General features: G+C 38.9%; 1 protein-coding gene across 1 annotated transcript in view; it reads right to left on the minus strand.

Annotated features, from left to right (window-relative positions):
- The window catches only part of TENM1 (teneurin transmembrane protein 1), a 777891-nt gene that overhangs the window by 313274 nt on the left and 437533 nt on the right, over nucleotides 1-27084 (minus strand). The window contains exon 6 of the mRNA XM_049644834.1: nucleotides 25217-25457. Within this exon, the coding sequence (XP_049500791.1) occupies nucleotides 25217-25457 (241 nt within the window). The remainder of the gene's footprint in view (nucleotides 1-25216; nucleotides 25458-27084) is intronic.

The following is a 27084-nucleotide window of genomic DNA, read 5'->3' on the forward strand; positions in this document are numbered from 1 at the left end:
CCTCACCACGACCTGGTAGTTACTCTGGAGGTGACAAAATGTCACTTTGGATAAAACCAATCCTGCACAGCAACATTCTGGTATGTTCCTATGGGGTAAAAGGGAAACCCAGCAGTATGGGGTGTTTTCTTCACAGTGATCGGAGATAAAATCTTCGATCCTTTGCATATTTATGAAGGAGAACAATTGGATTTTAGAGACAATGTAAGTGGCCCCATATGTTGGATATTGATTTGGTTTGGTATATCATTAAGGGGAAGAAGAAAGACAAAGAAAGACAGAGAATTGTTGGCTATTATGATGGCAATTACAAGCAATAATCAATATCCCTGAGCACTGTAATTTCATCGTGACATACACCAAAGGATTTACAAATGCAGTTTCATAAGTAAAATATTACAGCATAATGAATAAATTCAGCAGTCACAGCAGAGCAACACTTACACTAATTCGTATTTGAGTGGAATCCAAATCACAGTCCTCAGTGAGAGTAGATAATAAAATGAGTTCATATACTAAGGTTCCTGTTTTCTTATTAACAAGCTGAGATTAAGATTTCATGCTCAAGGAATCTATACTTTGATGTGCATCATGAAAAACAGCACTGCAAATGCTACGCATTGTCCTAGGCCTTGCAATCCATTGTTGGAAAGTGAAACTACTGCCTAAATGTGTTTTCATAGTCCCCGAAAAAAGTAGGAGCATAAAGACAAATGCGCAGTGCTAGACTTCAGCTATGTGCTCATAAAATCAGATCATCTGTCTAAGCACATTGCTTTTCCCTGGGGACCTGAGGATATACTAAAATGTTGCTATCAATTTCATACAATTGGGTTTTTTGCACAGAGCAAATGATAAAAATGCGGTTCAAGAGTTTATGTGTAAGTAGTACTCTCCTTTGCATCTGTTTTAATATTCAAGTTCAAATTTAAAAAGGAAAAGCAAGATATTGCCAAAAGGAAATGGGCATATAAGGAAATTGAAAAAAAAAATATCTTCGAGACTGATGAGACCCAGTGGTGGTAAGTGGGAATATAATAAATGCTCCTGTAAGGATTTTAAAATCATCTATAAAAAAGGGGAAAATGTACTCTCTCTTTTTAAACCCCTCATGCTACATAATTCTGAAGGTATCTGTTAGCACTAAATAATGTGATTTAATGTGGCACTTAAAATTCTATAGGAAATAGACAGAAATCTACAGCTTTCTAACAACAGATGCATAAATAACCAATGAAATTTTTTCTTTTACATCTTGTAAACATGCTTATGAGACGAATAGCTAAACCTGTATTCCCTTAGCTATAAGCATTTGACTCATTTTTATACCCAGAAGAAGGAATTCAACTTATTTCCAGTTCGCAGCTGAGGCTGATTTTAAAAAATAAAATAAAAAAGAAGATTGCAATGAAAAAGCCTTGAGTCAAGTTATTATGGCCAAATTACATTCAGATAGAATGGTGGAATTTAGGCATTTCTTATTTTTTAAAAAAATTATTAAATGCATTTTTATTGTGATTAGAAAACCACAAAATATGAAATTTACCATCTTATTTAGTTTTAATTTTAAGTGGACTCCACACCCAACGTGGGGCTTGAACTCAGAACCCTGAGATGAAGAGTTGCATGCTCTACTGACTGAGCCAGTCAGGTGCCCCCATCCTATTTTTAAGGGTATAGTTCAATAGCATTTATTGTTGTGAAACCAATATCTTGCAAATATGAAACTCCATACCCATTAAACAACCTCCTTTCTCCCTTTCCCTCAGCCCCTGGGAACCACCACTTGGCTCTCTCTTTCTATGAATTTGACTAGTTTAGATGCCTGATGTAAGTGGAATCATACACTATTTGTCTTTTTGTGACTGGTTTATTGCACTTAGCATAATGTCCTGAAGGTATCTCACATGTAGCATAGGACAGGGTTTCCTTCCTTTTCAAAAGGCAGGACTCTATTACATGTAAATACAGTACCGCATTTTCTTTATCCATTCATCTGTCCACGGACATTTGGGCTGCTTCCACTTCTTGGCTATTGTGGATAATGCTGCTACGAATATGGGTGTGCAAATATCTCTTTGCGATCCTGTTTTCAATTCTTTTGAATATATACCCCCAAAGTGGGATTGCTGGATCATACAATACCTCTCTTTTTAATTTTTTGAGGGACCTCCATATCATTTTACATGGCAGTTGCACCATTTTACAACCCCACCAATGGCACACAGGAGCTCCATTTTCTCTACATCTTTGATAATACTTGTCATTTTCTATTTTTTTTTTTTTTTTGATGGTAGTCCCTAATGGGTGTGAGGTGATATCTCATCGTGGTTTTGATTTGCATTCCTCTGATGACTGGTGACGCTGAGTACCTTTTCATAGGCTTATTGACTATTTTTATATAACCTTTGGAGAAATCTCTGTTCACACGTATTTATTCTTATGTCCCTAAAAACATTATACATTTTTTTAAAAAAATGTCATGCTGGGTCACAGCCCCATTTTCCTCTCTGACAAGAAAACCCAGTGTTATTTTGCAGAAAAGTGTGTTTACTAGTCAAGATTATCAACCTCAACATATCTAGCTTTTCTTTAGTAGCCCATTCCTCATACTCCTTTTTAGAATAAATACTCCTCCAAAGAGTATTTATCCAAACTCTTCTTGAATCTCAGTGGAATTACCAGCTTGGACAACCTCCTGTGGTAACAAATTGTATTTCCCTACTAACAGCTACATAAAGAAAGATTTCATTTTATTTGCTCAAGGGTTCTTTCTTCCAAACTTTAAGGCCATCCCTGCCCATACATCTGCTCCAAACATTACATACTGTTTATAAAAAAAATTTATCCTCTCTCCATGTTGTCCATAATTTTTAAGTGTTTTTTTTCTTTTTAAAGAGTTTCAGGATACCTATCTAAGCCTTAATTTTTCTAGGCTTAAGCATTAGTCCTACAATTTATCCTTGAACGCAATACTCTATAGTCTAGATTGGTACTATAATTTTGCAAGTGGGGTAGTTAGTAGCTAATGGGAGAGCTCTTTTTAAACTCTTTTTGTGGCTATTATTCCCTCTCTTCTTTTAATTAGAATATCTGCCCTGCCTGTATTGTATATTCCTTGAGAGCAGGGACCAAGCCTTAATTTCTAGGTATGTTGTCTCATACTTCAGAGGTACTCAATGAGCATATATTGATTTGTATGATGCCTTCGCTTCTTCTAAAAGGCACTTGATTCACTGTGCGGAATGAATGAGGCTTGGGAACTCTAAAATAAGTTTCACTTGTGAGCACATATCTCTTGGTTTATTGAATGCAAAAGGACAACTATAAGCTTTCATTTTGTTTTCACATAATCTAAAAGAAACAAGTGAAAGAAATAGTTGATTCATATTTCACCTCTTTTTTGTAAGACATTTGGGTAATGAAAGAATGATTGTTAATAAAAAATATTAACAATTAAAAATAACTGTTTCTAATAATAATGGCAACAGCAACAACATCTATGTGCTAGGCACTCTGCTAAAGTACTTTGTGCTTCTTTCTCACTGAATCCTCACAATAACCCTATAAAGGAAGATGGTACTATCCATATTTCATACTTTAGGCGGCTTAGAATCAGCTATTAAAGTTAAATAAATTTCCCAAGGTCACCCAACTGGTAAGTGACAGAGCTGGGAATCTATTTCAGTTTTGTTGATTACTAGACATAAGCTACATGAGCTTAGGAATGTCTGACTTATTTACTGCTGTATCCTAAGCATCTAGAATGGTGCCTAGCAAACTCCATAGGTGCTCCATAAATATTTTTAAATTCATGCACGAACAATAAGACGCATTTACTTAACCACTGTGCACATAGTAACTCATGATATCACTGATAATGTTAATCATTAAGGTAATAAAATCTTAATTCACATGATCATCTGGCATTTTCCTTTCACAGTGAATATATGTAAGTTTGGCATTCCACTGAAGATGTTTTTATGGAAATATTTGCTTCAACTCTTAAAATTACAGAAATGACAAACTGATATCAGGAAGGTACACCGTGAATTGTCATGTCTCCCTTTTTAGAACATGGGAGACATCAGAACAGCTTTTATGTAATAGTGTATCAGACTTTCCTATATAAATTAAACATTTCTATAACAGGATATTCAGAGATAAGTTGAAACTAGGAGTGCTGGCATATATATATACATATATATGTATATATATACACGTATATATATGTATGTATGTATATATATATACATATATATGTATATACATATATACATATATATACACGTATGCTGGAGAAAGAAATTATCACATATTCTATATTTGATCAAGTTGCTTTAGTAGGCCCCAACATAGATTAGAATAAATAATTATCCTCTACTTTATAATAATGCCCTTTGAAGACACCCTCTCATTCTCATTTTCCAAGTTAGATCCATGCTCTATAGATGTAACTTCAATGTAAAAAACTGGTATTGGGGTGCCTGGGTGGCTCAGTCGGTTGAGTGCCCGGCTGTTGGTTTCAGGTCAGGTCACGATCTTGTGGTTTCCTGGGTTTGAGCCCCATGTCTGGCTCTAGGCTGGCAGTGGAAAGCCTGCTTGGGATTCCCTCTGTCCCTCTCCCTCTGCCCCTCCCCTGCTCGTGGCATCTCTCTCTCTCAAAATAAATAACTAAAACTTAAAAAACATTTCTTAGGGAACTCTGGATGGCTCAGTCGCTTAAGCATCCGACTTCAGCCTAGGTCATGATCTCCCAGTTTGTGAATTCGGGCCATGCATCGACCCGGCTGTCTGCTGTCAGCACAGAGCCCGCTTTGAATCCTCTGTCTGCCTCTCTCTGTCCCTACCCTGCTCGTACATGCTTTCTCTCTCTCTCTCAAAAATAAACATTAAAATAAATTTCTTTAAAAAACAATATTAAAAAATCCTACACCAGTTGAGGTGCAAATATCAACTTACATATTTTCTATGAATGTAAATGTTCTTGTATTAAAAGGCTCAGACCAATACATAAAGATTATTTACCTAGATAAGTAACTGCCAATTTTTCATTTTCTTTATACTGAATAGTACTTTAGGCCCTAAAGTATGGTGTGAAAGCTGTGATCCCTTCAAACTCAAAAAAATTTAGAAAGCTATTGGTGGGTGAGATTTTCAATCCTCTTATGATTGTACATACATCATCTCCAAGAAGGAAATAGTGGAATGTCACTTCAGAGTTTTCAGGAGATCATCTCCTAACAGGGACCATTTTAAATGGGAATAAATAGGTGACCTATGCAAAATTTATGAGCACATGTTTAAAATTAAACCAGATCCCAAATTTTCTAGGAATTTAAAAATTTTCTTGATTTTGCAAAGAAATTAAATTATATTTCTCTTTACAAAACCTGAAAGTCCATTCCCAATTTTCCTTACCAGAGCAACCTGTTGGTTTCATAGACTTGGTTTCACTGGCTACTTGGCTTATTTACTTATTTATTTTTTTAGAGGAGTGGGTAGTGGGCAGAGTATTATATACCTTGACTATCTTTTTATTCATCCTCATTTTCTACAGATAGGTATTTTCTTCATTTATTTTATGAGCCAGTTGACATGGCATACATTTCTGTATGATTTGTTTTAATTGAATTGTAATCTATATTAGCAAGGACACCTTATTTTAAAGAAAGAGGGTTTCAAAATAATTACAAAGGAGTACAGTAAGGAGAGATCCTAAGCATTTCCCACTAAGCTCTTCAGGTTGAAAATATAGGTTATCATTCTAATGCACCTTCTGAAGGGTGTTGATCAACATTTGCCTTACATTAGCTTTCACTGATTTGTAAGTCTTACTCATATATGTACATTAAAGGCAAAAATGTGGGGTGCCTGGGTGGCTCAATCGGTTGAGCACCCAACTCTTGATTTCAGCTCAGGTCATGATCTCAAAGTTGTAGGTTTGAGCCCCTCCTCGGGCTCTGTGCTGATGGTGTAGTCTGCTTGGGATTCTCTCTCTCCTTCTCCTTCTGCCCCTAGCCCCTCCAAAAATAAATAAATAAATTCTAAAAAATTAAAAAAATAAAGGCAAACATGCTTTATAATGCCATAAAATAATATAAGAAATGCCACTCACTAAAATTAACAACTCAGGCAATGACAGATGTTGGTGAGGATGAAGAGAAAGAGGAACCCTTTTGCATTGCTGGTGGGAATGCAAATTGGTGCAGCCACTCTGGTAAACAGTATGGCAATTCCTGAAAAAATTAAAAATAGAACTACCCTAAAACCCAGCAATTGCACTGCTAGGCATTTATCCAAAAGATACAAGAGTGCTGTTTCAAAGGGGCACATGCACCCCAATGTTTTATAGCAGCACTATCGACAATAGCCAAAGTATGGAAAGAGCTCAAATGTCCATCAAGCGATGAATAGATAAAGAAGATGTGATATATATGTGTGTGTATATTTATATATATTTATATATATATATATATATATATATATATATATATATACAATGAGATATTACTCAGTGATCAAATAGAATCAAATCTTGCCATCTGCAACAACATGGATGGAACTAGAGTGTATTCTGTTAAGCGGAATAAGTCAGTCAGAGAAAGACAAGTATTATATGATTTCACTCATATGTGGAATTTAAGATACAAAACAGATGAACATAAGGGAAGGGAAGCAAAAATAATATAAACACAGAGAGGGAGACAAACCATAAGAGACTCTTAAATACAGAGAACAGACTGAAGGTTGCTGGAGGGGATGTGGGTGGGGCAATGGGCTAAATGGGTGATGGGCATTAAGAAGGGCACTTGTTGGGATGAGCACTGGGTGTTATATGTAAGTGATGAATCACTAAATTCTACTCCTGAAATTATTACACTATATGTTAACTAATTTGGATTTAAATTAAAAAAAAAAAAAAAGAAATGTCACCAAAATCAGTCCTTTAACCTATCCAGTATAACATTTCTCTGAGGGACAAATTGACAAAAGGCATGGCTGTCCTGTGAAATATCAATCTCAAAATCAAAGAAGTAGCCTCAGGCAGAAACTGCTCCTCACCAACATCCATGTTCTCGTTTCCTGGGCACACAGACTACATTTCCCAGTCACCATTTCCATTAGGTATGGTCATATGACTGAGTTCTGACTAAATCGAAGTGTGAGCAAAAGTGCTGTCTGATACTTCCCGTCTTCTCCCCTAAAACCTTCTCACCCAAGGAACCTTCTCCCCAATCTCTTTACTCATCCATTGGCTAAAAGGGCAGACTCAAATATGGAAGGAGCATAATACATTCGTTCTATGGAATGTTGTGAGGTCAGATTAAGAATTTTAAACCACATAAGCATATTATGCTGATCACTGACTCTCAGCACAGAGCCTGGACAGAGCATCCTTACCTACGACTGTCCCAACCCCACTCCGCATTGCTTGCAGTCATAGTTAATTGGAGCAGAATTGGATAGCCAACCTCGGAGACAATCATATTCTCTTCCCCTCTCTCTCCCTCTGTCAGAAACCTAGACACTGAAACCTAGTCATCTAGGGAAGCCAAGATGCAAGGTCATGTTGAGCCAGAGCTGGAGTTACATAATAGTGGAACAGACAAACAAGTCCCATCTAAAATGAAGCCCGACAAGAGAGAATATGTGCAGAAAGAAACAGTGATGAGACATCACACGGCTCTAGAAAGCAAAAGAATAATGGAGACAGTTCCATCTTTCATTAGGCAAAGCTGTACTCAATGCCTTCTTCCTTCCCTGTGAAATTATCCTCTACCATTTTTTAAAAACATCCTTTTTACTTGATTTACTTTTAAGGCATTTCTGTTCCCGTTAACCAAATAATTTCTAAGGCAATAAACAATTTTCCATGTTGGGGGAAAAAAACCCAGAATTCATATATACAGTACAACCACAACTATTTGCTGTCCCCTTCCACACAAAAACAAAGACAACTAACTCCCACTCTGTATCCCTATTCCACAGAGATCTGATCTAGAAGAAAACATGGAAATCTTAATAGTAACTATCTTTGGGTAGTGGAATTTGTAGTTATTTTTCTTTGTGATTTCCTGTGTTTTTCCTATTTTTGAAATGAAGGTGTACTATTTCATAAGGTCCTTCACGATATAGGTCTCTCCACCTCACTACTGCTATTGTCTCCAATGCCCTCTTAGCTCTGGCCACCCTGTCATGTGTGGTTTCCCTAATGTGCCATTTTCTTTCAGGCTCCTGTGTCCTTGTAAGCTTTTCAGCAAAGAACAATGTCGGGAGAGTTAAGGAATGTCCAAGAGTAGCGTAGATCTAAAGCAAATGTAGGAGAGAGAGAATAGAGTGAACATAGGGAGAATGAAGAGTGTAGAAGAAAAAGGAATATAATCAGAAAGGAAATTTGATTGATAGATAGATAGATAGATAGACAGACAGACAGTAGATAGATATGGCTATATATGCAAGGGTAAAGGATCATTTGCTAGTTGCTTGGAAGGTCACTCTGGGTTTCCTTGTCTACATCTGATCCAAATAGTCAGAAGTGATATACTGCTTTTTTCCATCTTTTTGCATTCCTGGGAAACAAACCAATTAAGTATATATACAAACTAGTATACATTCAATGTGTCAAAATATATTCCTCTTGCTTAAGACTCTTACAGAGAAATGCAGGATATGACAAGTTAATTGGGAATAAAATTATGAGGAGTGGCCACCATATGAAAAGGAGACTAACTGGCAGGGGTGGGGAGACCTTAGAGCTAAATGAATTGTTTAGTGGTTGTTTTAGTCTATTTGGGCTGCTATAACACAATCCCATAAGGTGGTTGGCTTATAAACAACAGAAACAGGTTTCTCACAGTCCTGGAAGCTGGAAGTCCAAGATCAGGATGCCAGCATGGAAGGGTTCTGCTGAAGGGTTTCTTCCGTGTTACAGACTGCTACCCAGTCTGCCGTGGGCATCTAATGTGTCTTGCTGTATCTTCATGTGGTGGAAGGGGCTAGGGAGCAATCAGAGGTCTCTTTCATAAGGGCACTAATCCCATTCATGAGAGCTCCACCCTCAGGACCTAAGCACCTCCCAAAGGCCCCACCTAATACCATCATCGTGGGCATTAGGTTTTCAATATATGCATTTGGGGGAGATCCAAACATTCAATTCATAGCAGTGGTTTCCAACACAAATTATGCTTTAAACTGGAGAATTATCTAAACCTACCAACAAAGTCTTCAGAAGAAGGGAATACGAAGAGGGAAGATGGGAAGGGAAAAAACAAACTGCTAGAATCTGAAGAGGGGTTGAGAAAAAGTGAACGGGCAAGGACACAAAAGATTTTGCATCATCATTATTCTCAAAGAGCCTTTCTCAGTTGGGGATGAACTGGCCCACAGGGGACATTTGGCATTGTCTGGAGATGTGTTTGGTAATCATAACCAGGGGGAGGCCACTACTGGCATCTAGTGGGTAGGAGGCTAGCAATGCTGCTAAACACCCTATTATGCATGGGACAGACCCCACAACAACGGATTATCCAGCCTGAAATGCCAATAGTGGTGAGGTTGAGAATCGTTGGCCTAAAACTATTCCTCTGATTGGAGCATGCATTTTTGAAGTATTCAGCCTCCCTCTGGGGGTGGGGGGGGAGGGGAATCTGTCACTCTTTAAAGGCTTCCAGGAAAAGATTTTCTTGCCAGGCACTCACGATCTTATCTTCCTCCCAAGCTCACAGCTGTTCTTCCCTTGGGGCTATTTGCACTTGGGATTGGTCTATTATCCAAACAAATACCCTAACCCTAGGGCCACAGAACACAAACAACTCACCTATAATTACCTCAAACATTTACCCTTGCTAACTAAGCAAGGAAACCTTTGTAGGTATGGAGACTAGAAAACATCTTCTACTTTCAATTTTTTAAATTGCTGTTCAAAGTGTACCTACCTCTCACAAAGTGTCACAGGATATAAATCCAAAATCTGAAATACTGATTAAAACATGCAAAACATACAATCATGATAGCAATTAAAACAACATTAACTCCCTTCAGGTTAGGCTACCTAAGAAACAGTCAAATTCCACTTTGTGCCATGCTCTAAAGCTCAAAAACTATAATCCCACTTGAACACAGGAGAATTTGTAGAAACCAGGCCTTCCTTGCTGGGAAATGTTCTCTCCCTGGTTCCCTGCAGTGTGGATTCAAGAGAGCAAAGAGGAAACCCATTGGCTTGCTTTAATTATTTAGGGGCAGCACAAAGAGATAAACAAGGTCAGGTCAACTTCAAGAATACAATGATTTCATGCACTTCTCTGACTTCTAAATATACATCTCTATTTGGCAAATATAATATTAAACCTAAACTTGCCTTTTCTCTGCATCATCGTCAATGCTCAGAAAAAGTTATCATCATGGATTTACAGGATGCAGTATAGAAATGGGTGGTTGGAACTTTAAACCCAATCCAGGTTGTATTTTTATCTTTGAATAAGAAACAAAATAAAGTTATATTTATTTCTTAATGAGACAGAGAACGAAAAATTGAAAGAAAATACTGAACCATCTGCAGCTTTGCAATATGATCCAAGGCAAGGTGGGCTTCTTTATAAGGTGCTGCCTCTTGAATCTTGTCTCTACGGAGGGTTTTGTTCGAGGGTTTTGTTCTTAAATTCATTCACTCCACAAACTTTGCTTGAGCACCTGTATCGGGTAGAACATGTTCACAAACTAGTCTTGCACTGGCCTAAGATCAGTTTCTTAACTATGCTTGTGTGCCTTTATCAACACCCCCGGACAGACAGGGATGTGTAGATGGTCTTCCTCATTTCCCCTTGGCTACTGGAGATTTTGAAGGAATCATGGCTTAACTTATCACGGCTTCATTTATCTGACTTGTTAGGGGACCTCACCTAGAACCAGTAATCCTGCAATTAATTAGAATCCAACTAACTGGAAAGCTAAACTGAGCAGGATTCTTTCAGTGGAGGAGCAAATGACAAGAAGGCAAGCCACGGAATGATAAAGTAAAGGCAGAAAGGACATCAAATAAATCATTTAGCTTTATTCCTTTATTGGACTGTTGAGGAAAGTGAGGTTGGAAAGGAAGAAAGAGACACTATCAAGGTCACACGGCTATTTAGTGGCAGAATTGGACTCAGACGCAAGATTTCCCATTCTAATTCCAGTGCTTTTACAACTACTCACAAGAGGCCACCCCAAATTTTCAAAGAATATCCTGGGACCACTATACGTTTTGTTCATTTTATAATATTTTCTATACCTGACGGGTTGTACAATAAAAAATCCTGTTCAGAATGGCAACCCTGCCTTACCCTAAGATTTTCAATTATAACAGATTAAATTATGATCATTTGGATTAAAACGGAAAGTAGATTCATAGTTAAGAGTGATTTTCAACAAGAATGGCAATTTTTTAAAAGTTCTATTTAACCTTAAGCTATCCACCAAATCCAATTAAGCAGAACCCCCAGTTTTCTGGGCATTTAGGCTCATCAAGATTTTAATATAAATAGAATAAAACCTAGATTACATCTCCAGGCAGAGGAATTTAACTGAACTATAAATATTCACTGAAAGACAAAAAGGAATAACTTGGGGTTCTTTATATTCCAGAGAAATATTGTTATAGTGCAAAGAATACCAGATTGGTTGCACGGAGACTTGAATTCTAGCTCCGACTCTTGCTCTCCACTGCCACATTGACACATTAGTAAAATTTCCCACAACCTAGTGTCCTTATCTTTAAATTGGGCATAATTTCTGTTAATGTCTACCTTGCCAGGGTTGTGTAGAGTTTAAAAAGAAATAACCAGTAAGGACTTTGATCAAGAAGTTATACATACACACTTACATATGCACATACACCCACACGGGCACACAGACATACGTGCACATGTACACAAGACGTATCTAAAACCTGAGTCTTTTGAAGATGACAAAAAATATTTAGCTGCCAGTGTAGACACACTAACAGGCAAACAGCCATGTTACCATAAAACTATCTAAGTTAAAGATACTATTCAGTACAGTAAATGAAAAATGTGAACGAATAAGACTGCTATAGATTAAAAAAACAATTATTTTAGTCAAAAAGTAGGGGAAATAGCAGATTGTGAATGTTCTCTTCCAGGAGAAAGTCAATTTACTTAGGAGGCTAATATTATGCCACAAAAGGAAAGAATCAATGATATCTGTGTTTTTAGGTTATACTTGATATTTTGATAGTTGAATAGGAAATAATCATAAGTTATCTTTTATAATATCAATGAAAACCCTGTGTGTACATATGTCACTATTAAGTATCTTCATCAGTAAAAGGGGACTGCCTAGTGTTTTGTGTATGCCAGATGGAGACAGGAAGTCTAAATTACAATCTTGGCTGGGCCAATGATAGCTGCTTGCCCGTGGAAATACGACTTAGATTTGAGCCAACTTTAAGTAAGGGTGTGAGGGTATAATGCCACCCTCTAGCATAAGAATAGAAAAGGCAAACTTCTTGCACCTAAGGAATTCATGATTCCCCAAAGGTGGTGACATCATCAGCCCTTGTTGAATCCTGGCAACCTGGGAAGCCTGTACCACTGTGTGGGATCATGCTGTTTTCTTCAGCGTTATGTGACCATTCCTGCAAGTTGCCATATTCTTTACCATCAAGGAAACTTGATCTTTAACTTGGTTGGTTGGTTTCTTTCTGTCAACCACGTCACCAGCCTGGGAACTACTGTGTACCCCTATACCGAATATAGTTTCCCCACCCTCCATCCCACCCACCACTGTTTTTTCCTTCTTCCAATTTATATGGAAGTTTTGCCGTAATTCAGCTTCCTCTCGATCTGCTCTTCCATTTCAGATAGTAGCCTGCCTTCTGTTTCCATTTTCTTACCACTAACCAATTCCTCAAACCCACTGCAGTCTAGCTTCACTCTTACCACTCTGTTGAGATCGACTGCTTCAAAGTCAAAAAGTCTGTAGTTGACAAAATGAAAGGTCTCTCCTCATCCACACTCTAGTGGACTCCTCTGAAGCATTTGAAAATCACGATCACAATCTCGAAATTTTTTGTTGTTTCTTCTCTTCTATTATTATTAATCCTCAATCACTTATGCTGGTTTGTTTTCCTTCATGGACCTAAGATGTTAAGTGTTCTCATGGTTTGGTTTATGGTCTTCTTGCACTAAACTCTGTCTGGGTTTTTCAGTATTTCCTCCTTCATTCATGTAAATTCAATTATTATGTCTACCTATGAAATTCTCCATAATTCACGTGTATCATGTGCTCTGGAATCAGACAGACATGCAATGGAACTAACTCCATTAATTACTAACTAGTGGCCTTGTAGCAGATTGTTCAACTTCTCTAAGCCTCAGTTTAAAAAAATAAAACTTGGCATAAATGTGATAATGACTCGATGCAATGTTTGGCACATAGTAAGCATTTGGTAAGTGGTAGGAGGAAAACTTTTCCTCTCTTTCTTCTTCTCTTGGGACCCAGATTCTTATTTTCAACTATTTATTGAATATTGAGCTTTTCCAATATGGATGCCCCACATAAATGTTTCAATATTTCCCAAACAAAACTCACTGCCTGCTTCTACCAACTACTATTTCTGATTTCAGAAATCTGCTCCATCTGTAATTCCCCACTCAGTTACTCTGTCTGTCCATATACCTTACAAAAATTTTGTTAAACATTATGAGCTAAGCACTGAGGAATCAAAGTAGAAAAAGAAGACATAGTCCTTCACTCAAGTTGCAGCAGGGAATAAAGACAAGTAAATAAAATATTTGGAGTGCAAATACACAATGGAATAAGGTCTTCATAGACATACACACAGGATGCTATGAGCCCACAGATAAGGGAAAATTCCATGAAAGGTACTGTGGGGAAGAGAAGGCAGGTAAAAACAAAAAAAAAAAGCTCCGAAGAGGTATCTTTGGCTTCTCTCCCCCTTCTCACGTATTACATCTACTAGACCACAAGTCCTGCGATACTATTAGCCTCAATATAATTACATTTTAGGATAAAGGCAATCTCCCCCACTAGAACGTAAGCTCCATAAAGGCAGGGATTTTGTCTGCTTCGTTCTCTGCTGTAGCCCCAGCAACTCGAACACTGGCCGATCCATGGTGGGCACTCAACAAATATTTGCCAAAATTGGTTTAAACTTATTTACACTGGAATTAATTTATCATAGTATTTACATTGAACTGTTTTTCATTTAAACTACTCACATTATACACATGCTTATATCCTCAGATATCACACCAAAAAAGATTAACAGAATGGAGAAGCAGATGTTACTGTTTATTTGCTTATCTGTTCGCCAAAGGGGGCAATTCTTTTTGAGCTTTCCTGTTCTTTAAATGGAATAGTCGGTACCACACTTTCACAATTCTTGCAGAGGCATTTCAAAGACCTCAAGACTTAACCTGATCTTATCTTTTGCTTTTAAAGCTACAAACATTTTTGTGTTGTGGAATTAATAAAGAACCAGCTGGATTCTCCCAAAGGGAGATATTTAGTAGAATGTCTTTGATACACATGCACGCGCGCGCGCGCACACACACACACACACACGCAAACACACACATCTCTGTAGAAATTAAGGAGAATAGTTGACAGGAAAATCATTCTTTGTTACTTCAAATACATTTCATACTTTTAGTAAAATATAACAGACAAGTGTTTATTAACTTGACACGGCAATGAAAATACTTATTATGATTAACTGGATAACTTTGTAGTCAATGAGGTTTTTAAGAACTAGTTTCTTTCTTAATCACAACCAGATATTTCTATTTTAAATATACAACCCATGATAGGTTAAGTATATATGATGGACGGGACACAAAAAGGGTGGTACAGAGGTTCCTCTAAAATTTAATTTTGGTTTGCTACACTCACATATTTCATCAATCAACTCATTTTTTTAAATTCCCTAAAACATCTGTTTAGATTCACATTTGCATTGCTAAAAAAATCTCCTCCATATTAAGACCAGATTTCATCGCACCTATGGTGAAATTTCCCTTCTTTAAAAAATGAAACACATTACGTTTGCCTATGGTTTATACTTTGAAATGAAACTGAAAATAGATCAAAAGCATTTTTAAAAATAACATCACCACCAAAGTGACTAGAGACTGTATCACGATAATCTCCAAAATATTGCTCTTCACTGCCTAAGCACAATCGACTATTATAGATCTATTTTTACTCTGAATTTGTAAAATATATTTTTAAGACTACAGAATTCTCCTTCATGTAAATTTAACATATTCCACATCCATCATTTGGTGTAGGCTGAAAAGCTTGGTTGATTCCTGTTCATCTGTAGTAAACAGGATTTATAGGTCATAGATTAGTTCTACGAAGTCTTTTCCTGTCTTAAAAAGAATCTTTAAATCTGTGGCTGAAGATAGATTTTGCTAACCCCAGTGCTGTTAAAGGATTAAAGCATGAGATATTGTTGGATCTAAGCACTGAATATGTACATTCTGAGCCCTTTTTTTCCTCTAGTCATTATTGAAAGAAAAAACTATGTCTCTAAATCTATTTTTCCATTGCAAATGTACTAAAGGAAAAAAACCTACTTATGAAAGTTAGGTATATTTTAGCAGTACTATATAACAAAGAAATATAACTACCACTGGAGAACTTACATTTATAGGTTAATATTCACAGAGTATTATTCCATAGATATTTAAATCACTGTCATCACTACTAATGAACGTTGCTTCCTATTTCCCCAAGATAGACACTAGCTCTAGAAGTCTGGTAACAAGCATGGGTCATATAGACTTCATTTCTTTTTCTATTCTTTGCCAACACCTCCCCCACCAATGGCCGTGGCTCTTCCTTTGTAAAAATAACCCTGTTGACTCCACTTAAATGTCACATTGGCCTAAAGCCAGCAAGGGCAGTTAGCCTCATACCAAGCTACAGCCATCTGTCAGAATATGCTAAAAAAAAAAAAAAAATCAATGAAAATAGTTGCTACCCCCTCTTCTGGCCAGCCATGACTCCTCCACACAGTTATGATCTGTCTTTGTGAGTTGAAGTGGTTATGTTAATATCAAATCCAAGTTCTCAAGAGTATTAAATATCACAGAAAAATCTTTAAGACTCATTTTGGTGACTAGATCATGGTTAATGTCCATCATCATCACTGAAGGTTTGTCAAAGTTAAGGTCTAGAGCCAACATTTGGCCAAAAATTCCCCACGGGTAAGAGTATCAAGGGGAGCCCGGGTGGCTTAGTCGGTTAAGCGTTCGACTTCGGCTCAGGTCATGGTGTCGCGGCTTGTGAGTTCAAGCCCCGCGTCGGGCTCTGTGCTGACAGCTCAGAGCCTGGAGCCTCTTCAGATTCTGTGTCTTGCTCTCTCTCTCTCTCTCTGCCCCTCCCCCGCTCACACTCTGTCTCTCTCTGTCTCTCAAAACTAAATAAACATTAAAAAAATTTTTGAAAAAAAGTATCAAGTGAACTTTGAGTTAGGAGTTTGAATTCAGGGACAGCAAAGAAAGCAAACAAGGCAAACTAAAAATGGCTGTAATTCAATTTCAAAGTAAATCCGGATGAAGAGGTCAAGAAAGCTAAGAGAACTGTCCCAGTTCTCTGCAGGGAATGGGGGATGTCTGAGTTTCTGACAGAAATGAGTACTACTCCAGTTAGCTGTGTGTTAAAGGCAGAGCAATCTACTCACATACAAAGTGTGTGGACAGAATAGAGAGACCAATATAGAAAGAAAAGTGGTAAGTCCAGTTTCTGAGAAGCTAGTAGCAAAAGCCAGGGCCAACAGAATGGAGAAAGGAGGAATGTGATGCAGAGGAAGAACAGAAATAGAGGAGGAAACTAAAATGAGTGTGCAAATCACATGTGAGATCTAAAATAACCCTTGTAACAACATTATGACAATGAGTGTTATTAACGCAGTTTCAAGGTCAGGGAGCTAAGGTTCAGAAAGGCTAAATAATTTTCCCAAGTACAGACAGCTAATAAGGAACAAATTCAAACCCAAACTCACATCTGTTGGTTTCTACAATTGAAAGTCTTAACCACTCTTCCAACTGTTATGAAGAAGGCACAACATTGTACCACTAAAGGTATATAATAGCTTTGGAAGGGAAAAAAAGACTTTCTGGAAAAGAATCAGAATAAAAGGATCTTCAAACTGAAGTATATCCAAGGACGAGTCTCTGGGTAAGGAAAGAGAATATGGCAATTTAACAGCAGGAATTTCAGAATGAAATTTTGATTTCTGGATCATAGCTTAAAAATTATGGACTTTTGGTTCGAGAATGATTATTTCTTCTTAGTATTAAAAGGAATATATTTGCTCATAACCAGACAACCTAGTAAAGAGGGTTTAAATGGCAATGGAGGGGTGCCTGGGAGGCTCAGTCAGTTAAGCGTCTGACTCTTGATCTCGGCTCAGGTCATGATCTCATGGTTCATGAGATTGAGCCCCACATCAGGCTCTGCACCGAAAGTGCAGAGCCTGCTTAGGATTCTCTCTCCCCCTCTTTCTCTGCCCCTTCCCCACTCTCCCCTCCCTTTTTCTCTCAAAATAAATAAATAAGCATTTAGAAAAAACTAAACTGTTAAAGCAGTTTGGGGAAATAATACTATCCTTTAATAAGTAAATAAATAGGCAACAAATGGCAAATGGAGGAAGAGGGAGAGGAAGAATAGAAAGAATAACACTTAATATTACTGAATTGGTAACTGGTGACAATGCATGACTTTGAGTAGACTTTTCCTTCATTTTGCACCTAATGCTGTCCCATGGTTTTATTATTAATTACATGTATTAGTAGTAATAAATTACTTTCAGGTCATTTTCTCAGGAAAATCTCTACTTTCCCATTTCCCTCCCTCCACACTTCCTCTGGGTTAGATCTACCACCTCCAAGTGTTCTGACCTTGGAAGTACTTCAATTTAATAAAGCACTTATGATACTGTTATTTATTTCACTTTGCCTTCTTTTTTTTTCAATTTTTTAAAAGTTTGTTTATTTTTGAGAGAGAGAGACAGAGTGCATGGGGGGGTGGGGGCAGAGAGAGAGGAAGACACAGAATCCGAAGCAGGCTCCAGGCTCCAAACTGTCAGCACAGAGCCCGACGCAGGGCTCGAACTCACAGACTGCGAGAGCTGAAGTTGGACACTGAACCGACTGAGCCACCCAGGTGCTCCTCACTTTGCCTTCTTTACTACAGAAAGTGGTTGAACATAAAGACCCTGGCCCTGTATACAGCCAAGGTTCAAAGTCTGACCTGGATCTGCTCCTTCCTACCTGTGGGATTTTTCAAAGTTCTTTAACCTGTCCTTACCTCAGTTTCCTTACCACTCAGTTGAAGATGGGGACACTAATAGTATCTACCGCACGGAGTTATTTTAAGGATTAAAGCAACTGATTTATGAAGACCCAGAATGGTGTCCAGCAGGTAGCGATGCTATATATTTAGCTATCATTATTATTACAAGTACTATAAGCTTCTGGAGTATGTGGGCTCTTATTCCTCATAGTAGCTGTAGTGCATGACGAATAATCAGTAAATGTTTGCTGAATGCCTTGCTGTGCAGGGAATGCTTAATAATCCACAGACTGAGAGGTATACGTGAATATTAGATGTTTTTAGAGCAGATTAAAGCTAATGTGGCTCTCTGAACTCTGGTGATTCTGAATTCTCCTCTTTGCCAGCATGTCAGTACCAGATTCGTATATCAAAAATAATGTTTATTGTATACTTTATGTTAAAAATAATATTTATTGTATACTTTCTATGTGCCCAGCTCTGAGGAGACAGTCTACGTGGATTATCTTATTTGGTTCTCAGAACAAGCACACAAGGGAGGATCTGTCATTTCCTACATCGGACAGATGGGGAATCGAGGCCCATGGAGGGTAAGTGACGCGTCCCAGTTCATGACCATATTAAGTCACTCGGTCCAGTGCTGTTTGAGCGCACACACTGACACACATCACCCAGACTCTCCATCTTCATCTTTGGCAATGTGCCCATCTTTCCAGGTTGTGAAAGATGCATCTCTGACTCCGCTGCAAAAAAGATCATCCAAGAAAAAGCTTAGAGGAGGAGCTGGAAAGGCTGATCTCTGAGTAAGGGAGGGCTCAGGGCAGGACATAATCCTGAACGTAGTGGGTAGTGGGGGAATTATTTCTATGAATGACAGAAGGCAGGGAAGAATCTAAAAGGCGTTCTGTAGATTTATCACAGGGCAGTCTTACAAAGCCTCATAGACATGTGCGGTCAAAACCTAGGGGAGGGAATGGTTCTAATGATTGGAATTTGGTGGTTGCTATAGATTGAATGTATCCTCCCAAAATTCCTATGTTGAAACCTAACTTCCAGCGTGTTGGTATTCTGAGGTGGAGCCTTTAGGAGGTGATGAGGTCGTGAGGGTGGAGCTCTCATGAATGGAAAACCCTAGAGAGCTCCCTTGTCTTTTCTGCCATGTGAGGAGACAGTGAGAAGATAGCGGTCTATGAAATAGGAAGTGGGCTCTCACCAGACACCAGATTTGCCAGTGCCTTAACCTTAGAGTTCCCAGCCGCCAGAACTGTGAGAAATAAATCCCTGCTGTTTAAAGAACCCAGTCTATGGCATCTTTGTTACAGCAGTCTAACTGGACTAACACCGTGGTGAAAGAGTATATTCTATTTGAAAGCATGCTAAGAGAAAAGTGAAGGGTTGTCGTGTTTACCTGGGGAAAGCATGAACATAAGGGTAGAAACATCTTTAATTAGATGAAGACAAAAATAGAAAGGGACAAAAGTAGAGCTGTTTCTTGTGTATAATAACTATCGGTATTATTATTCTAACATTTATCAAGTGTTTACTATATGCCTGCCTGCTTAAAAATACACTGCAGATATTAACTCCTTTAATCCTTACAACGACTTTATGAATAGGTGCTACTGTCATCCGTACTTTCCAGATGAGAAAACTGAGGCGTGGCAATGTTACATAATATGTCCAAGTTCATACAGTTAACAGATGGTGGATCAGGGAGTCTACAATAAGCCACTTGCCCAGTTGGAGGAATACATACCACAAAAGTGCCCTAAGAGTAAGGTGAAATAAACATGAGTGATTTCAACTCCAAAGACATCTGCTAGATGCATCATTTAATCAAGGCAGGTATGTGACAGGTCCCCCACCTCCCTTGTTGAAAACTCTACCTCCTAGAAGGTAAAGAAATTAAGGATATTTGCTTCTCTCACTGAGTAGAAAAGAGAAACTGGTGAGTTAAGGTGATAGGAACATTTCAAGAAAGCAACCATTTTAGCTTAAGAGTCCCTAAGATACACTATGAAGCAAAACCCTAGACTTCAGGAAAGCAGTTCTTTAAAGTGAAGTCAGTATGATTCCACACCCTGAGATATTTCAAAAAAGGAGATGGATTAAGAGTTGGAAAGGTCTGGGCCTACTGGGCAGCTCAGTCAGTTAAGGGTCCGACTTCAGCTCAGGTCATGATCTCACAGGGTCTGTGAGTTCGAGCCCCATGTCGGACTCTGTGCTGACAGCTCAGAGCCTGGATCCTACTTCGGATTCTGGGTCTGCTTCTCTCTCTCTGTCCCTTCTCTGCTCTCTCTCTCTCTCAATAAAGATTAAAAAATTAAAAAAAAAAAAGAGTTGGAAAAGTTTCTTGCCTATTGAAACCAGTATGCCTGTACTGGGTGCTCTCCATTCAGTTTAGATTTCCAAAGAACACTTAACAAAAGAAAGAGATGAAAATCAAGGATAAATAAATGTAAGACAGTGTGATGAAAATAATGCTAAGAAAGTTCATACACCAAATGAGCCTGAAGCTTGAAAAAAAAAAAAAACTACTAAAGATGACAGAAAGTTGTTGGGTTGTTCTTAGATATATGTTTAGATTATGGATTGGATAGATGTGTAACTCATGCAATGCTATGGCATGACCGAGATCAGGGAGGCCTTCTCAATGACTAGTCTTCCCTGTGGAAAAGAATGATCATAGACTTAAAAGGGTAAAGTAAACATCAGTAAACCATAAACTGAAGTCTAAGATAGTCAAAGTGTTCCTAAGAAGGCACTCAACTGTTCTGAATGAATTAAAATTCTATCCCGGGAGTGGTGACAAGTCTTATAGATTTTATTGCCTAGTCTTAGTTGCTAAAGTTTCAGGACTGTGGTGTGGGTGATAGGTGTCAGAAGACCGGAGACAGCAAACATTGGCTTTGGTTTTTAAAAGGAACAGGAAGCGCATGAGATCTTTAGACTAGACCAACGGATATCATGTTGACTGAGTGCACAATTCTAGAACATGTTATTACAAGGAAGATTTGTAAGCACTTTTTAAAAAGATAGTAACCATGAGAAGGCAGCACAAATTCTCCAAGAACAAGTCATGTTAGACAAATCTCATTTCATTTCTATTTTTGACATGGTTTTTGGATTGGCAGATCAGTAAAAATGTAGGCATACTGTATCTGGATATCAGCAAAGCATCTGACGAGGTCCCTCATCAGATGCCTGTGAACAAGGTGGGAGAAATGTGGGTTGTGTGCTAGCAAAACAATGTTGCTTGATGGACAAGCGTCAACCCACAGGAAGGATTCCACTGGCATGCCACAGAGCGCTGACCTTGATCTTGTCCCAGTAATGACTCACCTAGAAATGAGGAAAGCATACCTCACAAAACTGCAGATGACACAATTATGGGAGCAATACAATGCAAATACCTCGTGTGGCAGAATTAGAATTCAATTACATCTCCACAAGCTAACAAGGTGAAAGCAAATGAAGCCCAGTCAAGGCTCTAAACGTATTCCCACCTGCCTCCCATCCCAAACACACAATTAAAAAAGCTCCAACTATGTAATTTTAGAATAAAAGTGGCTTAGCCTCAGAACTTGTGAAGAAGTTTTAAGAGTTTGGTTACTAAGCGTTCTCAACAATGTATCGGTAGTGTTACGTAGCCACAAAAAAAAAGCTGACGTTGGCACGGACAGCATTAACAGAAGTATTTAGTTTAGAACAAAGGAGACAACTGATTGTTGGTAATAGCACAAATTTCTGAACGAGTCAATCGAGGTGATTGCTGAGAGTCCCATCTAAGGTACATCAGCTCTGCTACCCACCCTTGCTCAAGGGGCAGCCGTAGGTGGCCATGCTGTACGTTTAATTACATAGAAAAAGGTGGCCCTTTTTCTCCCTTGGCCTCACCTGACTGAGAGAATACTGTTGTCTCCCCTTATCCAAGGGGGATACATTCCAAAACCCTCAGTGGATGCCTGAAACCACAAATAGTACCAAACCCTATATATACTAGGTTTTTTCCTACACATACCTATGATAAAGTTTCATTTATATATCAGGCACATTAAGAGATTACCAACAACAATAATAAAATAGAACAATTATAACAATATATTATAAGAAGTTATGTGAACGTGGTCTTTCTCTCAAAATGTCTTACTGTACCGTACTCACGCTTCTTGTGGTGATGGGACACGATAAAACGCCTACGTGATAAGATGAAGTGAGGGCAATGACGCAGTGTGTGAAGCTACTGCTGACCTTCTGACGATAAGTCAGAAGGAAGAACATCTGCTTCCAGACCACGGTGGAGCGTGGGTAACTGAAAGTGCAGAAAGGGGCAACTACTTTATCTTGAAAAGATGTTCTCAATTATTTGAGGTGACCTGAACGAACTCTGCACCTTGCCACCAAGGAGTCTAATAACCACCCCCCCCCCCAACCTGCATTCAGCCCTGGCCATGACACTTCAAGAGGAGTTTGGTCAGCAGTGTGGAACTGTGCTCTAACGAGACCAGGCTGGAGGATTTGAAACCAGCCGATGTGAGGAAACGGTGAGGGAACTGGGGAAACATTTACGTCAGAGAAGTACGGAATCAGGAACGGTGAAGGGCCATCGGGTGTGTGAGGGATTTTATTTATTCTGTGAGATCGCAGAACCAGATCTGGGAGAAATGTTAAGAGGTGGGAGATTTCGGTTCAGTAGGAATCCTCCCGGAGTTGCTGGAGGTGGAATGGAATGCCTCAGGAATGAATCAGTTACCTATTTTGGAGCCATTTAAGCCGAGGCAGGTGACCACTTAGTAAGGACAGCAGTACTACCTTTGAATTGTTTAATGCTTTGCAGTGTATGAAGCACTTTCTGCCACACCAGCTTGATCTTCCACACACATCGAGACAGGCATTTTTACATTCATTTTCACAGCTGAGGAAGCTGAGGCTCAGAGAGGTTATGTTACACAGCTCATGAGTAAGTGCCAGTGTGCCCACAGAGATACCCTTTACTGACTGCATGTGAAACAAACACTTGAAAGGATATATTTGGAAAACCCTAGCTCATCAGGCTGATGGGGTTTCTAGGTTTGTAGAAAATTTGTCCTTGTGATACTGAATATATTCCCAAATGTACTAAAAAGGTACTTTCTGCACAATCTCACATGAAAACTTATGTTCTTCTCTGCGTCTTAAGAAGCTGAGACCAATTAATACATTCCTTGCATAGATACAGAAGGTCCGTGGGTGCAGTTTGTGCAAACATGCCTAGATGTACATTTCAAATAAGAATAGTTTTCTCTCTCCATTTGCCTGAGCCCATTCCCCACCCTCCTTCCAGATTTCCTGTTATTTGGCTTCTTAGAGGGAAGGAAGTATGTTTTGCTTGTTATGATTGCTAGATAACCAGATTGCCCCCCCCCCCCCACTGCTTCCTTAGCTCTCTATCACTAAGCCATACAAAGGAATTAAAAGAATGAGTACATTTTTAAAGAAGATGAGTAAATCACCAACATTAGCAAAATCTCCTTGAAGATACCCATTGTTCTCTGCTGCTCTCACTTCATTCACCACCCTCTCTCAATTAAAAAAAAAAAAAAAAAGAAAGAAACGATACACAAACACTGTCACTAGTACAGTTCTCATTGGGTTATCTTCACCATCGGAGCGGACTGCTGTATTTTCTCTTGGGAGATAACAGAAATATCACTTTATGAATCTATTTAATCTAGTAGTGATGGATGATACAGAATTTCCTGGATTTGAGCCATAATGCTCTCAGTTTGTTGGTGATGACATACTCACTGATGCCATGGCTGGCATATAACTTAATATGCTAAGAAAAAAATAAGCAGTCTTATAATGTCGGTTTATTAGTCCTCCCCTTTCCATTCCAATTCCCAAATATTAGGACAGAAATTGATCAGAGTTGACACCACACATTGCTTATCAAGTGATATATTATACCCCTTGTTTACATACAAATGTGCTTAGAAAAAGCTTCAGTAGTAGGTCCAAATAAGGCGTATAGAAGGCAAGGGGCAGTCCTTGAATTTAAAAGATTAAAAAAATAATATGTTTTATTAGGTAATGTTTTTCTATGTAATGTTTAATATGTAACATTTTTCTAGGTAATGTTTACTAGAAAGTTGGAATTGTTTTAGTTTAAGATGAATAATTTCTCATTTAATTGCATCTAGTGCTAACGTCTATTCTACAACGGGGGAGGAGTAGAACTTTAATCCCATGACAGAGATTTGAGGAATGACTCTGAAAACCCAAATACATGAAGTGCTGGAAAAACAGAGGCAAACTTTTTGGTCAAAAGACCAAACTTCACCCTAAAGGCAGGATCGAGTTTTTAAAAGGACACACGGACCTCCAGTTTATGAAGGTCCTTTTTTAAAAGGTTCTTTTTGAAAAGGTTGTTTTAAAATTCCTTTTTTAAAAACTCTGAAGTCAGCTTACTTTTCGAAAGAATCTTACAATAAAACCCGAAGTATCGCCGTTCCTCCAACTGTGTCTGGATTTTCCTGTAATGTTGCAATTTCTTGCAACAGGGTACAACTGCCTTTTACTTTGAGGATGCAGATGATAGTTTAGATAATTGCTTCGTTTCCTAGGTTTTTGTGGATGGCTGCCCGTGGGGGGTTTATGCATCTGTGTTTCATCTTTCCACGTGAACCTGATCTCGTCCATGTCTGTGAGCATGCCTGAATCCAGACGTGTGTGCCCGCGTGCACGTCTCTGCTTATAGGGGTCTGCCTTTTGCCCGAGCCTCTGGGGGTGTATCCCTGCGTGCATTTGTGTGTCGCTGCAGATGTCTACGGTGACATGAGTTTCTGCGCTCAGTGGCATCATCCTCTGCCAATCTTTAAGTTACTGGGATCGATAAGAGCTCAAGTACCTGGTCTCCAATGGTATGTTGCTATTCAAGACCCAGCTGTTATGCAGATGAACAGAATCCTGTGTACTGGTTGGGGGAGCTGGAGCAGCTGGGCTGGGCTGGCTTCGGGTAGTCATCGATCTCCTCTGAAGAGAGTCGGCTGCAGGGGGTGGTTTCCTGGCGCAGGTGCACGCATGCGGAGGCGGTGGTGGAGGCGGGAGGGGTCTGAAGGTGAACTGGTTGTGTGGGCTGCTCTGCATGTCTAAAGAAAAGAGAAGAACACAATATAGAGACTTACTCTCCCACTTGGCAGTCAGGGAAACACAGCTTGTCAGACTCAGGATTTCAGAATAATATAACCTGTGGGATGGGGGCAGAGTTTTAAGTTCAGTCTATCTGTAAAAATGTCACTTAACTTACAAAAACACGTGCAGCACGCTTCTGAAATGTGAAACATTCACAGTTGCATTTGCATGTAAATTCTTCAGGGCTATAGCAGCTAAGAAGTAAATGAGGCTGCCTCACACAATTTGTCATAGTTTCTGCTACCGAACAAATAAATCATCAACAAGACACTAAGTTACAGAACAGAAGTGAGCCGATTTCCATCAGTTGCAAAAGTCTCACTTCGGAAAATACCAGTGAAAGGCACAAATTTGTTGCGAGAAAAAAAATCATCCGACACTTCAAATAAAAGTATAAGGCCACCTTCTGGCTTACCTCGGGAAAGGATGCTAGCCTGCCTACACAGGAGCAAATCCGTGCTTCAGAGAAACAGCTCTCGAGTGTGTAACTCGACTGCGTGAAATGCATCTCTTTGCCAGCCCCCAACTAAGAAACAGTGCTGCTTGGAAAAGGCAGGCTAAAAGGAGTTTGCTCAGGTTATTATATAGATTTCCATGGCCACGAAAAGCTCAGTCCACCCCCTCCCCCCACCTGCCACACCTTTCTAGGAGCTCTGCCATATTAGCAGCAGCTTAGGCAGAAGGGAAACAATTTTTTTTTTTTTTTCCTGCCTGTTTGTAGCAGGGGCAGCCTGGGACCACTGTCCTCAGACTTCTGTTGTTGCTGTTGTTTGGTATTTTTCCACTGTTTTCCTGGCAGGCACATGTATAGACAGCGAGTTAGGATTTGGCCCATGAGAAATGCCCCAATTAAACCCCTTTGAAAAGGAATCACTATCGTAGCTGATAGCCACCTCTCTTCCACAGGAGAAACATAATAGATGTCAAGTGATCTCTTGTAACACCAGCACGTTCTGGATAAACTTTGTAGACAGCATGGCTTTGTCCCACCTCCCAAATGACTGAGAGTTGAAAAGCAGAAAAATGCCAGAGGCTTTCCATGCCTAGCAAAGGGCTCAGCTGGTTTGTGCTGAGACTCACTTTGCAGCGGCTGATCACAGGGAAAAAAATAACTTCTTTCCATCCTTCTACCTCAAACTTGAAGTTTGAAGACACTGGCATGGTTTTCATATTTCAAAATGATACTGGTTCCCCAAGAGCATGACAAATTCTTGGCTGTGTTTTCTACTATAGATGGCTCTCCCTTTAAATATCCTTGCTGTGTGAAAAAGGGAATTGTACAAAAGATAGATAGGGAGGGGAGTAGTGATCATTCATTTTATACAAAATATTCCACTAGATAGTCAGCTACCCTTGTATATTTAAAAGGAACTAAAATGCTTCATGAATTTTTGAAATCAACCCCATTATTCCAGGTCCGGCCCAAATCCCATATCCACTAAAAATATCATCACAAGCACTTAACATCTCATTAATTTTTTTAAACCTCTGGGCTCATACTCACAACCATAACTAGAAGCATGCTCTCCCTCTTTGGGACTCAAAGAAGCATTGAATGCTAGAAGCCAAAAGACCTTTCACTTT

The sequence above is a fragment of the Panthera uncia genome, chromosome X (assembly GCF_023721935.1).
Source record: "Panthera uncia isolate 11264 chromosome X, Puncia_PCG_1.0, whole genome shotgun sequence".
Classification (NCBI taxonomy): Eukaryota; Metazoa; Chordata; class Mammalia; order Carnivora; family Felidae; genus Panthera; species Panthera uncia.